The 14,582-nt window shown below is 51.4% G+C and overlaps 2 protein-coding genes across 3 annotated transcripts in view; both read left to right on the top strand.

The window, feature by feature from the left end:
* LOC144178098 (protein zwilch homolog) overlaps positions 1-14,582 on the top strand; it is a 261,163-nt gene that overhangs the window by 169,929 nt on the left and 76,652 nt on the right. For both annotated transcript variants that reach the window (XM_077705628.1, XM_077705627.1), the window contains exon 12: positions 4,338-4,503. In XM_077705628.1, the coding sequence (XP_077561754.1) occupies positions 4,338-4,503 (166 nt within the window). The remainder of the gene's footprint in view (positions 1-4,337; positions 4,504-14,582) is intronic.
* LOC144178095 (uncharacterized) lies at positions 4,556-13,219 on the top strand. The gene has a single exon (XM_077705624.1). It carries the CDS (start codon positions 5,839-5,841, stop codon positions 8,086-8,088), a length of 2,250 nt encoding a protein of 749 aa, XP_077561750.1. The 5' UTR covers positions 4,556-5,838; the 3' UTR covers positions 8,089-13,219.

Here is a 14,582-nt window from a genome sequence, read left to right as displayed (position 1 = left end):
AGGAGAAATCGCAGACCTCCAGTGCGCTTCCAAGATTACGTGCAGTGATTTGACAGCAGTGAGTGTTCACACAGATAGTGACTGTTTTGTGATTTCTGTGTACAGATAGTGACTGTTTTGTGATTTCTGTGTACAGACAGTGACTGCAATTGTGATTGCTTTGTGCGGACTGGACTTTCTAATGATTCATACGTTTCTTCCCAGGGAGGGAAAGATGTAGTGTCGTGCAATAGCACCAGGTGCCGCCACTCATCTGCGATTATCTGTAGACGCCAAGATGTGGCGCCACACTCGTTATAGTATGTATATATATAGGACAGACATCCTTCAATAAAGACTTCCGTTCGTCTGGGCTACGATGTGTGGTGTGGTGCATCCGTTCGGCCGCACCGTCCGGCCGACATAACAGTCATCATCTGAAGCATCACTGCTGTCCTTGTCACTGGTGCGCTCCCAAACTTCGCTGTCGTCAGTGTCGTCCAGCGAGTTGGAAATGCAGCACTTCTTGAAAGAAGCTGCCACCATAGCGTCGGGTATAGCTGCCCAAGCGTCGGCTATCCAGTGAGCCACAACTGACGGAGATGCACACTTCAAACGGCCCGGCGGTGTCAAGGCCGTTTCGTCGGAGGCCATCCATTCGTTGTAGAGGCACTTTACATGGTCCTTAAAAGGCTTGTTGCAGTTGGCTCGTCATGCCTCCGGGGATGACAACCAGATCGGTGGCTTCTTCCTGTAGCTTTTTCTTGACCCCCTCGGTCAGATGTCCCCGAAAAGCGTCAAGGACGAGCATCGATTGGCAAGCCAACAGTGCCCCGGGGCGCCGGCACCACACAGTTGTAATCCAGTCGATGACGAGTTCCTGAGTCATCCAGCCTTTTTCTTGGGAGCGGATGTGCACACCCTTAGGAAAATTTTCATTTTTTTGGCATCGTTTTCCTCTTCGGCACCACGTAAGGCGGCAGCTTGTGCCCGTCGGCGGTGCATGCTAACATTACGGTGATCCGCGCTTTTTCGCACCCTGCGGTACGTATGCGCACTTGGCGATCACCTTTCGTGTGTATCGTTTGCGCCGACGGCATGTCAAAAAATATCGGGGTCTCGTCCGCGTTCCCGATCTGGCCGAGGAGGAAGTTGCGCTCTCTTCGCAGTCCGATGACGTAGCGCTGAAAAGACAGCAGCTTTTCTTCCTAGTCACGGGGAAGCTTTTGCCTAAAAGAAGCCCGCCTTCTAAGTGAGAACCCGGCTCTCTTCATATACAGTGTAGACCATTTATAACGTAACCGCTTATAGTGCGGGACCGGATATAACGCGGGTTTTTGTGACCACCGGTTTGCCTCCCATAGAACTCAATGCATAAGCTTACCGCTTGAGATGCGGTTGGCCGAAGCACAATAACGTTTATAGTGCGGTTTTTCGGCGGGTCTGCTCATCGAGCGGCGCAGCTGGGGCATCGTTTTAGGGTAGCAAAAGAAAAAAAGAAATGATGAAATCGGCCATCTGACGCAGCGCGCACCCCTTGCTCTCCTCTAACTTCGACACAGAAGCAAAAAATAGGCACCCTTTAGTTCGCGCGTACGTGATAACCACAGCTGTCCTTGCTTGATGCACCTCGGAAGATAGCGACCGGCTCCCCGTCCGCGCGTGGCAAGTTGTTTCTATTAATCGTGAACCGCATGGGCCGTTTTCGCACACGAATTGTGCACATCGGCGTTGCGTGTGCGTTTTTTTCGTGCTCGCGTCTACGATTCCGCGCTGGCGGTGGCTTCTTCACGTGGCAGTGGGAGGAGCCTGACGACTTGCACCAATGGAAAGACGCGCACCTAATGGCGGGAGATTCGAAGCGCTCTGAGCCGGCTAGCGCCGCCAGAGGTGTTTAGGCTAAAGTACCTCAATCAGATGAAGGGACTTTAGTTTAGGCTTACCACCGCGGTATTTTTTGATGGACGCTTTCACAAGGAGCGTGGATGGCAGTTTATATTCCACTTTGCGGTCACATTATCAGCTCTTTTCTTGCATGAGCATCTTCGCTTGCGCCTCGTGCGGCATTTCAGCGAGCGGTTAGAAGTGGTCGCTGGAGCTGCCTGCACCACTTCACGGCCAGTGCCGACGCCATATTGCTGCCTCTTACCGTGCCGCACACATTACGTCAGTTGTATCCACGCCGGCGTCACCGCGCCTGCGGCGTGCACTGCACGTTTTCACGAGAAATTGCTCCATGCGGTTCACGCTTTAGAACGTTGTGCAGATAAGCCACCGCTCTTCCCGAACACGCGAGCCGCGCGAAGATTTCCACCACCAGTACGTTGCGCTGATAAGCAGCCGCCTTCGGCATCGTGAACGCAAGGTGGGGTAAAAAAAAAAAAATCTCGCTGGCCTTTTTTATCATGTCCTGCGGCATCTTCATAGACGCGAAAAACGCAGCCATGGTCTTTAAAAACACAAACACAACGGAAGTTAAAGCCGCACTCGCCGTTTGTAAGACCGCGCTTTTGCAATGTGTGAGACCCGGCAGCAGCGGCTGATGTTAAAAATAATACGAAATAAAGACCCTTCCTTCGTTTTTAGGTGCTGTGCGTTTGGGTGATAAAAAATTTAGGATGACTTGAGAGGTAGGTGGCGATTTGGTTGAATTCGCGCACGTTTTGGTTATAGTGCGGTACCCCTTATAGTGCGGATTTTTGCGGCTCCCGCAACATGCGTTATAAGCGGTCTACACTGTACTTCTGCACCCAGCCTCGGCTGGCCTTGAACTGCGACCCGGAGATGCCGCGATCTTTTGCGAACTCTTGGGCCTTTATCTGTAGCATTTTCGTTGTCACAGTCAAGTCACGGCTCCTGGTTTGTGTGACGAATTCAGTCAGACTAGCCTCCACTTCGGGAAACACACCCTTGCGTGGTCCTCGGAAAGCTTTCCGCGTAGCAGCGCAGGTAAAGAGGAGAGGGCCCCCTTCTCTTTTCTCCAACGACGCACGTTGTTTTCTGGGACGCCTTACTTCCAACCTGCAGCGCAGTTGCCCAAAGCTTCGGCATCGGTAATCGCATTTCTCTTGAATGCCGCATCATAATGACGACGACGACTTGCCATGATCACTAGTCACAACGGAAAGGTTCCCGTAGGTAATCCAGTCAAATGCCCCGCCGAACGAAGGTAGAGTACACTCTAACAAAGGTCACGGGAGGCTGCCGCTACACGCACACCAGCGAGGGAATACAAAAGACAAGCACATGCAAGCGGCGAAGCGCACGTGGGAAACTGGCTGCGGCATAGAGAAAGAAATATGGCTGCGGTTTTGAACTCGGCTTGTGGATTGAGACATACTGGATTTTTGCTGGCTGTTTTTGACTTTTTATGACTTCCCGCGACGCGCCGTTGCTGATCTCGGAGCCCGCCCTCGAATATAAGACGGGGGTAGACTTTGAGGCCGCAATTTTCGGAAAAAAAACCTCGCCTTATATTCGAATAAATACGGTAAGCTACACTTTGGCGTAGCTTATTTAGTGGCTCTAGTCTCCCTGTCTAGCATGCCCTCTTATGCCTTGCTTCTGCCGTATGGGGGCACGGAAGAGGGATATCAGGAGTTGACAGCTTTTTTGCTTACAGTCCTTTTTAGTGGCTGTTGCTGTTCTGTTGAAAAAGGGTGATCCCGCGCAGTACGTATCGCATCTTGCGTGTGCGTAAAGGCGACCAAAGTGGTGACTGGGACCACCTGGGGACTGGGACGGGGGGTCATTCGTGTTTCCTGAGCTGCACCGTCGCGCCCGTTCACTATAGGTCTCTTCGATTTGGCCTGCACTCTCTGCACAAGTTCAGAATTGGTTCAGCCAGTTCAGTGCAGGCGTCGCCACTGCAGAATGTCGTCTGCTTCTGTACCGCCTCCCTGGGAAGTGCAGGGAGAGCCGTGAACTCGTCCTGCACTCTCTGCACCGTTGGTAAATCGAAGAGAAAAATGCAGGCGCCGCACGCTGCACTTGAAAATCGAAGAGGCGTGTGCTGTACTACCTGAATGAGTGCAGCCAAGTCGAAGACACCTTATACTATCTGAAAAGTAATGTTTTTGCCTCAGTGCATACTGTGCCGGTCATGCCACACTTGTTCGTTATAGCTGAGCTTCCATTATAACTGCGGCTGTTACAAGTGGGCTCGACTTTATTATGGTGTTCATTGTAAAGCGTGTTGTTTCACTAGTATAGGCCACGTGGCATCTAAAAGCTGGACTCAAGTTCAAACGTGAATGTGCATTTCCTTGAGCCCCCTCTTCTGCAGTTCTGTTTGTTCTCACTGCGGCAGAAGTAGGTGCGGGGCAACCTGAGACGAGGTGTGTGATGTGCGCGTGCAGCTGGTCGCCAAGAATGGCACCATGCTAGCGAACCTGGTGCGGGACATGGGGAGCCAGCAGCCGCAGATGCGGCCAGAGAACACCCTGGCGGGAATGATCCCCATCCGCATGATGGCTGAGATCGGCATCCAGAAGCTGCAACGGGACTTCCTCAGCCTCTACCTCGGTCAGTCTCTTTCCTAGTACTTTGCATGCTACTTGCTTGTGCACAGTGGGGCATGGCAAAATGTCCAAGTTTCTTCAGTTGCTTCATTTATTGTGTATCGAGTTGTATTGCAGAACTTTTGGTGCACTAAGTAAAACCTGTATATATAGAATTATAGCATATAGTGTGGGGATCTTTCTGCAAGCGCAGCCTTCAGCCGCGCGCGGCACGCGCATCCGCCCGCTACCTACGTCACGCTTACGTCGATTTGCGGGCCAACGCGCCGGCGGGCATCAACCGCCCCGTCGCCGCCGTCGCTCTTGCTCACCCGGGAACCTGCCTCCTTTCCCCCGCACCTTATGAGCGCAGCGTGCGCACTTTGCGGCTCTCGTGGAGGGGAGAGGGCAGATTGAGGAGATCTGAGCGGGAGAACCGGGATGCTGCTAGTGCTAACGTTGGCTCGTCCCCTCTCCGCTGCGCCGTTCGGCCGGGGCCTGATTGTGACCCTGATTGGACGCGCAAGGTAGGCCTATTCCTACCTTGCGAGCGGCCAACGGGCCCAGAGCAGTCTCAGCCCCCAGCCCATCAAAGACTTTGCAGACTACACTAACTAAACTATTCCCCTCCAGCACGAATGATAGATACAAAAAAAACTATGCGCCACACTGAAAATATCGATTACATAATGGCTCGTAAAACATGCCGAAACAAAAAATAAAAACATCGGAATACAGGGAATATAATAAGCAATGTACAATGAAACCGACACTGAAATATACATGAACAGTAATCGGCCAGGCATGCACACAAAAAATAAAGCTAATAAAATATACAAGGATTACAATGAATGCGACACTATAATAATAATAATAATAATAATAATAATAATAATAATAATAATAATAATGGAAATAATATATGCATGCGGGACCATACTACGCTACATACAGGGTGTCTAGCAACCGGGAAAACCGGGAATTATCAGGGAAATGATACACGCCGGGAAAAATCAGGGAATTGTCAGGGAATATTGCCAAAAAGCGAACCCAGTCAGGGAAAATGACCCGCGACTTGACTTTCCGGCGTGGAGCGCGGACTCTGCTCACCCGAATCGGCGCAAACAGCCAACGGGGACAGATCCAATCCAAGCCAGTGGGGCAGTAGCGCCAGGGTTGATAAGTTTGGCCTTTTTTTCCCCGCCGCGGCCTGGCAACCTTGAGCAGCGCGCGCTGGGCATGCTGGGCATACACTTCTGTTGTTTTGAACCATTTCCGCCATGTTTTGAACGATGGAACCTTCCGGCGGCGTGGTGTTTTCATCGTTTTTTCAGAAGTGAAGTCAGAATTCTCACTGACAATGTTGGCGGCGAGAAAGTGCTTCTTTAATGCGGACTGGACGAACCCGAACGTTTCGGAATATGCAAGCTGGATTAAGCCCGTGCAGAATGATCCTCACAGTGCTCAGTGCACACTGCGCTGCAAAACTTTTTCTTTAAGCAACATGGGAAGCACTGCAGTTTCGAGTCACGCGTCCAGCAAGAAGCATCTTGCTGCTTTCAAGAGTCGGTCGAGCGCTTCGCAAGCTGGCATGTCGTCGTTTTTTACGCCAGCGACGAACGCTTCGGCCCAATGTAGCGGAGACCGGACAGGTGCGCCCGAGGAGCCTGCAACCACCACAAGTGCAAAGACATCGATGAGCGGCTTTCTTCTGAAGAGCGCTGTGACAAAGGCCGAGATAATCTGGTGCTTAAACGCGGTAGCGACTCACGGATCTTTTCGGTCAACAGCGGCGTCGGCCTCGCTCTTCCCTCTTATGTTTCCGGGATGTGAAGTCGCTGAAAAACTTCACCTAGGGAAGGACAAGGTAGGGTATACGATTTGCCATGGTATTGCGCCTTACTTTCGTAAGAAGCTGCTATCAAGCCTTGTCGGTGTGCCGTTCTTAGTTGTTTCGTTTGACGAGTCACTAAACAAAGTGACACAGAAGCAACAGATGGATGTGCTCGTGCGATATTGGGATGACACTACTGATGGCACTGTGAAAACGCAGTACCTAACTTCATGCTTCTTGGGCCACACGTGTGCAGAAGACCTGGCATCTGCATTCAGGAAAGCCACAGAAGAGATCAAGCATGCCAAGATACTGCAAGTTTCAATGGATGGGCCGAATGTGAACATAAAGTTCCTGAGGTCACTGAAGGAGGAACTCAAGGAGTCGGATGAGAGTCACAATATCCTAGATATTGGAAGTTGTGGGCTGCACGTAATAAATGGAGCATACAAGGCAGGTCATGCTGCAACCGGCTGGGATGTGATCGCCTTTCTTCGTAGCAGCTACAACCTGTTCAAATGTGTGCCTGCTCGTCGTGCTGACTACGTCACCTTTACAGGGAGTGCACTGTTTCCTCTCAAGTTCTGTTCTGTCAGGTGGCTTGAAAATGGGAAGGTTATCACCAGGGCACTAGAAGTTCTTCCAAACTTGGTGAAGTTTGTAGAGGGCTCTGCGAAGGCAAAGAAGCAGCCGACGTGCTCCAGCTACAATGCCGTTGTGAAAGGAGTTGGTGATCAGCTGTTGCCAGCAAAACTAGCCTTCATGCTGTCGATTTGCGAGGAACTGGAGCCATTTTTGGCAGAATTTCAGAGTGACAAGCCGATGGTGCCCTTTCTTTCAACTGCACTGCACAATATCCTGCGGCCGCTGCTTGCAAGGATTGTCAAGAAGGAAATCCTGGAGGCTGCTGACACTCCCGCCAAGTTGCTCAAGGTTGACCCAGAAAAACTCGAGAACTGTATACCTGTACCCGCTTTTGACATTGGGTTTGCTGCGAAGAATGAGCTCCGCAAGGTGCCCAAAATGCCACAGCTTACCTTGCACCAATTCAAGAAAGACTGTGTTTCCTTCGTTAAAGTGTGCTGTCGAAAGGTGGTGGAGAGGTCACCGTTGAAATATAAGCTAACTAGGGGTGCCAGCTGTTTGGACCCGACATTCGCATTGTCTCCGGAGGCTGGCCCAAAACGATTGACCCTCGCACTTGAAGTGCTTTCAGAACACCAGTGGCTCACTGGTCTGCAAGCAGAGCGGGCCCATCGTTCTTACGTACAGATCTGTTCATTGAGCCTCACCCAAGAAAAATTGAACAATTTTGACAGGAAAGAGCAGAGGCTGGACGTTCTGTGGCTAGATCTCTGCTCGCATGATCACAAAGAGCTGCTGTCTTTTATCAAGATCATCCTCTGCTTGTCTCACGGCAATGCTGCCGTAGAAAGAGGCTTCTCAGTCAACAAAGAATGCCTCGTCGAAAACTTGAAAGAAGATTCACTGATAGCACAACGACTGGTGCATGATGCTGTGTTGGCAGCAGGTGGTGTGGACAAAGTTGTAATTACTGACAAGATGGTGCAGATGGTTCGCAATTCCTACAGCGTCTTCAGAGAGGAATTGCAGAAAAAGAAGGCAGAAAGACAGGTGGAGTCAGGTGCTCAGAAGGACAAGAAAAGAGTGGCTGCTCTTGTCAAAGAACTGGAAGAAAAGAAGCGAAGGCTGCTTATAGAATCGCTGACAGAAGCTAGTCTCCTGCAAGAAAAAATAGACGCTCTTAAGAAGTAACAGATCAATGCTTCAAGAACTTTTTTGCAATGGCTGACACAAACAGTAGAAGCCGATTTGTGTTTGCATAGACTTTGTGCAATATGTAATACTCTAGTCAGCAACTACAATCTGTGGTGAATAATTTATGTTTGCGCTCTAAATAAAACAATGCTTTGTGTTCTGCACTAATGGTCTTGCATGTATGTATTGCACATATGCAGTGGTCAGGGAATTTCACTTGAAATTGTCAGGGAAAACCTGGAAAAGTCAGGGAATCTTAAAACAATAATTTGCTAGACACCCTGTACATATGATTACATAAAAAAAAGAACACGCGCTACCACTAGAAATGAATTACGGCAGGTCAGAAGACACAGGCATGCTAGAAAATACGCTAAGCTACTACAAAAATAATGGTATCTACAAAAATGCGGGAGGCGCAGTCTCGCGGGGCTTGCGCAATGTTCGGTGGCCGAAAGCGCAAAAGTTTTTCGGCGAAACGTCCGTTTTGGTCATGGAGGGGAGATAATAGGTACCAGCTTTGGAATGGGCTCACCGTTGCGCCGAGACAGCAGCCCCCGTTAGCAAACACAGGGGTGAGCAGGTGAGCGTGAACCCCCGTCCGGGCGGGCAGGTGACCGTGCCCACCCTCTGAGGACCGTGACGGCAAGTGAAGGGGTACCGGCCAGGAGGGGACGCGGCCTGAACAGTACGCCGGCAGATATGATGACCACGGTGGCGCTGCTCAGGTGCAGACCTCGCGTGGCGCTCGATGGGTGCCCCGCCAAGGAGCGACGAGCAGCGCTGGTGGTCGCTGCCGCCCCGGGGCGCGTGAGTGGCGCAGCAGCCTGACGATAGCCGTGGCGCCGATGACCCATGATGGGCCCCAACGACACCACCACCGTGTCCGTATCTGGAGAGGGCCCTTCTTTGGCAGCTCACAACTGGCCGCCAGTCCCGCTCTCGTCGGTGCAGGGCAGCCCGGAGGCGGTGCACAGGGGGTACATGCATGTCGTTGACCTCCCCGAGTCAATGCAGCTGCCCAGGGCCCGGCGAAGCAAGAATCGCAGAGTTCGAAAATCGGGCGCCTGCGGACTCTACACCGCACCGACGAGACACCACATGACGGCGGGCGCTCTGAAGAAGCAGAAACCAGTCGCGGAATGCACCGTGGGCCGGCTGAAGCCGGAAGATGCACACGCCAAACGCACTAACGAACGCCCCCACAACACGCACTCGTCACAGTGTCCGTGCCACTGGGGCCAAGTTTCGTCGCCATCGCGCTCTGCGCTCCCCTCGCAGCGTCCACCAGGCCAGGGTTTTCCAAGAAGAGCCACTTTCCCGTTGACATTGAATGTGCGGTCCCCCCCAAAGCCTGGCCCCTTTCTCCCAACTTCGCACCATAGAGTTTCTTAGTAAGTATACTAGAGAGGAAACTGCACCTCGTTAGCCATGTCGTCGTGGGGGTTCATGGGAAAACATCCTTTTTGGCTTGGGCTTGGCATGACAACTGGATTCTTAAGCGTTTTTTGGGATTTGATTTCTTCACTATGCATTCACACGTTTACGAGCTACAAGGAAGCCGAAATCCTCCCGTTTCTGTGGTAGCCGTGTTCAGTGAAACAGCAGGCAATGCGTGATGGCACCTGACGTTGCTCATGCCGCAATCGAAGGACGTATGACTGAGGGGGTAATATGCCGCCGGGAAATTTGTACCCGACGAAAAGAAGAAACAAAATGTACTTCGACGAAGACAAGATACGGCAGATACGGGCGCTTGTATGCGTCCTATCTTGTCATCGTCCACGACTGTTTAACGCCACGTTTTCATTTTTCTTGTTAAACTAGCTGTCGGTCGTGGTGCACCGGTTCACCACGAAGGCAACGTTTTCATAGGTACGCTCAAAAAACTTTCGAAACTCTTCAAACAACTTATTTTTTGAAATAATGGTAAAATTAATAAGATCGCAGTCTCTAATGAGTTACCCCCCAAATAATAACATTGTTCGTAACTACAACCTTGGCCTGCGGAATAGCAGGCACAACCATTCCTTCAAAAATACGCTTTACTTCTTTTTTTCTTAGTTTTAAAACAGCCTGTTTTTATTTTCCACTTACATAATCAAACACTATTCTTCTCGTTTTTGTGGCACTTTGTTTAAATTTGCGGTCACTAAAAGGTTTCAATCCAAGCCAATGATGAAACTAAGGCGAGCGCGATGTATAATGGCGGTCCATGACGACACAGACGACCTTGATGTGAGCCGCATAGACGCTAGCGCCAGATTCTTCTCTAGTGTATACTGTAAGAAACTCTATGCTTCGCAAAGTTCGCGCAATGGCCTCCAATGCGCGCTGCTCGCATGAACACCAGGGCCGTGGACGGCCGAAATCCGACATCTTCAAAACAAGCCCATAACTCTCGACCCTGGCTGCGCGCGAAAGCCAATGACAGTCCTCGAAGGGCACTCCCGCGACCGACCTAGCTGCCGCTTTTCGGCATTCGCACTTTCGTCAAGACTGCACCCGAGTAAAAAAACAGAAGAGAAGAAAACTAGCCCTGCTCACTGCTAAAATGGATAAAAAAGAAAAGAAACGTACAAAGAACTTCGTCCCGCATGCGCAGACTTGGGGGTTCCTGTACGAAATAAATAACGTCGAAACACTAGAAAAAGAAAACACTACATCGTGCACCGGCAAAAAAAAAAAAAAAAAAAACAACCCCTAACGCCTTCAACAAGGCTAACACCTGAACCGTGCCGAACCCAGAAACTAAGCAAACAAAATAGGTTCATGCTACATCACGCGGTACAACAATCAAAATACTAAGCGGAAACACTTCCTCACCATGTGCATATCTAGTGCTCTAAACAATAACAAAACAAATAAGTACAAGATACATTATGTGCAGTCATCAACGCCCAAATGGGGACACACTAATACAGACAGTGCCACGTAACATGCACACTCTTACAAATCGAGTAAAAAGAGAAAACATGCGCTTACAGCTTTGCTGGAGGGGAGTGGCAACTGACCACACAGATTGGGCTGGGGCGGCCGCGCTGACTGAGACAGAGAGAAGTGAAGTCAGCACGGGGGCGAAAGCGCCTGCCGTTTAGTGTGCTATGATCACTGAGGTGACCTCTTCCTGAGATTGTACCGATGAGCCGGCCGAGAGCAGCCTGGATCAGCGGGGTGCCTCGTCGTCGCCACGCAGAACCGGTTGGCTCAGTCCGAGAAACGTAGGCTTTCAAATGGGCGACATGGGCACAGCTGGTTTTCCCCTTTCTCGACTACTTACACTTTCTCGACTACGTACGGACCAAGCCACTTAGGCGCTAGGGCAGCCGAAAATCGCTTACTGGCGTCGCTAAGAGCGTGGTTGCGCTTCAGGACAAGATCGCCTACCTGGAATTCCAGGTGCCAGTGCTTGCGGTCATATTGAGCCTTTTGCTGGGCTCTGGCTGTCGCCAAACTTTTTCTCGCTGACTTGACAGCACGACTGAGTCGCTCCTGAAGCTTCGACCCGTAGGCGGAAATGTCCGCAGGCGTCCTCTCTCCTTCGAGTTGGCTACTAACGACGTTCATCAACGGGCACGCCAGCTCCCTTCCGAAATTCAGAAAGGCAGGAGAGAAACCAGTCGAACGATTCTCTGCTGTTCTGATAGCAAACGCGAACTCGTTCAAGTGATCTGCCCAATCTTTTTGTCTCTCGGCGAAGGCCGCGATCGTTGGCTTAAGCGTTCTGTTGAATCGCTCAGTCAAATTGGACCGGGGGTGGTAGAATGAAGTAGTGCAGTGCTTAATTCCCAGGGAGCGTCACGTTGCACCAAACACTCGAGCGGTGAAATAGGACGCGTTGTCCGTGATCAGCCTATCGGGATAGCCGAACTGACTGAAGACCTCTACGAGTTTCCCTAGTACCGCTCTCGCTGTCACCCTCCGAAGAGGGAACAGTTTGACCCATTTCGAAAGATGGTTGACGACTACCACCAGGTAAGTGTAGCCCTGCTTGCTTCTTGGCAAAGGTCCCATCAAGTCGCAAGTGGCTAACTGCCACGGATGCACACTGTCAATTGGTTTCATCATTCCAGGCGGCTTTCCTCAGCGCGCCTTCACCGTTTGGCAGACATGGCAGGATTGGCAATAGTGAAAAATGTCCCGCTTCATGCCCGGCCAGGTCATGGAGCGACTCAGTTTTCCCAAAACTTTGGAGCCACTTAAAGGGACACTGAAGTGATATGTAAACATTGCGGGATTACTAGCGCAAATTGTAGTCCGGAGTCCCCAGGCCATGTTTCGACCACTCTAGGCGCGTTTACGCGATTTTATTTAGTAGAAAAACTAATTCGAAAACGCTGTCCTCCTCTCTTTACGCTCGCCCATTTTCTGTGGCGTTTTCGTGTGACGTCAGGAGGGGATGAGCTGGCAATTGGCTGCGCCACGGCTGCGCTACTGCACGGCTCCCCGGCCGACAGAGTCAGTCGGCCCAGCGTTTCGTCCGCCGGCCGCCGGCCGCCGGCGGGTCGTCGCAATCAAGGAGGTTAAAAAAAATTGCTTGGTCGCAATTCGTTCGCTTAGTTGAAACGAAGCCAGGACACGTTTGTGAATGGAAGAATGTGCCTTTCTTTATTTGGTTTCTTTGTACACTGTATCTAGCTCCAAGTCAAGGTCGCTTCACACAAGCGCTGCACATGCGACGCTTCGCTGACTGGTACGCCAGTAGGAAAATATAAGGCCTCTTGAAGGCGGGAGAAGAGTCAGCGAAGTCAATATAGGTACTAAGCAAATAAAATCAACTGATATTTTTACCGTACAGCGTAAAACTAGGGCGCGGGAACCACTTTTTTGCGCTGGGCGAACAAGCACAGCGGTCAGCAGCACGACTACGCATCTGCGAACGCTTTTCCGTCTACGAAATGCAATTGCTAGACGTGAGCTACTGTGGAAACTCGGGCGACGCTTACTGCACGATCGCAGTACAACAAATAGTCACCGAAGCGGCTTGAAATGCCAAAACTAAATAAAAGTGTAAAACGGTTGTACAATATATACCCTATATTAGCAAGGCATCCGCGTCCCGCTCCGTGGCCTAGCTGTCTGGGGCGCTAGGAATTCACCGCAAATGTTTTGCGAGTCACGAGTTCGAATCCCCGCGGGTACGTGCTTTTTTTTTTTGTAAGTTAACTTTTTTGTTTTCTGCCGATGTTTTCTATATTGAGTTCACCTTTTTTGGGCCGCAACGTTCATGGCTACAAGAACTAGTTCACAAAACGCGCGCAGGCTGGCACTGGCGCGCTAGCGAGTTCTCGTTGGCGTGCTGTTGCCATAAGCACCGACTGCTTGCAGGCAGTGGGCACAGGCCAGAATGAACAGACCCTTGGCCTGGTGCGAACACGCTTTTTACGATACAGGCATGAGGGAGGCAAGCTCCAAATATGGGGGAAAAGCGCATGACATTTGGGCGTCTGCGGGTACGCGGAGGGCGTTCATGCACTGCGTAGGTCTCGGCTAGTGAATGCTACGACTACAAGCCGTCCTGGGAGGCTTATCTCGTGCATTTTACAGCCGACAACATGGCAGAAGCGCGGTACGATGATTACTGAGATATTGAGAATGCCCATCCAACAAAGCCATATATGTTTTACAGAACCGAAACCGAAACCGAAACTTGTGTGATTGCTAACCTTGGGCATCGTCCAATCACGGCGCCCCTCCTCCCAACGTCACAGCCTTAGTTGGTGCGGCCGCCGCAAACCGCGCATGGTAGTTTTTCTTCTTTCGCGCTTTGTAAAATAATTACCGATTTGTCAACCGGATAAACGATGAAAAGTGTGCTAATTTGAGCCAGTCTACGCAGTGCAAGCCAAAACGGGAGCTTGACAAATTCACTTCAGTGTCCCTTTAAATGACAGGCCATTGGTTCGTCGTGAGCGTAACGCAGCAGCGCGCACCTCAGACTTTTGGGGATTACCACCTTGAATGGGTCAATTGCCTCATCATCGGTGGCTATGTACTTCAGCATGAGTCCTTCATCATCCAGCAGATATGAGTCCCCCGGGGCATCGGCGACACACGCTGACTTCAGCCCCTCCGCGCCCGCAACAGGACAAGTTGCGTCTCGGTGCGCGCCCGCACCACCACAAGCTGCGTCTCGGTGCTCTGTCTCCCTGAGACCGTTGCAAATCTGGCGACAAAACGGGTCATTCCGCTGGGCGGCTAATAGGTCTTGACGGCTGAATGCGACTGCCGTGCACACGGCATCACTTCCCCTTGCTCCCGCAGCTATCGGCCACCCGCTTTCCGGCGGCTCGGAGTTTGCGAGAAGCGCCTCTCCCTCTCCGCTCTGCGGGGTGCCCGAGTCGGCACGAGTATTCTCAACTCTGGGCTCTCTCTCTCCACTCGACGGCTGCGTGACTGTTTCGCCTCCTTCGCGGGCGCTCGCTGTGGCGTCGCCGGCCGAAGTCACACCTGGACAGTGAATCTCGGTGGACAACGGGGCACGAGATAGC

This window comes from Haemaphysalis longicornis, unplaced genomic scaffold (assembly GCF_048455015.1).
Source record: "Haemaphysalis longicornis isolate Haplotype H1 unplaced genomic scaffold, Haemaphysalis longicornis Haplotype H1 scaffold_4, whole genome shotgun sequence".
Lineage (NCBI taxonomy): Eukaryota > Metazoa > Arthropoda > Arachnida > Ixodida > Ixodidae > Haemaphysalis > Haemaphysalis longicornis.
The sequence above is the reverse complement of the archived record's forward strand: the minus strand, read 5'-3'. Positions and strand labels throughout refer to the sequence as shown.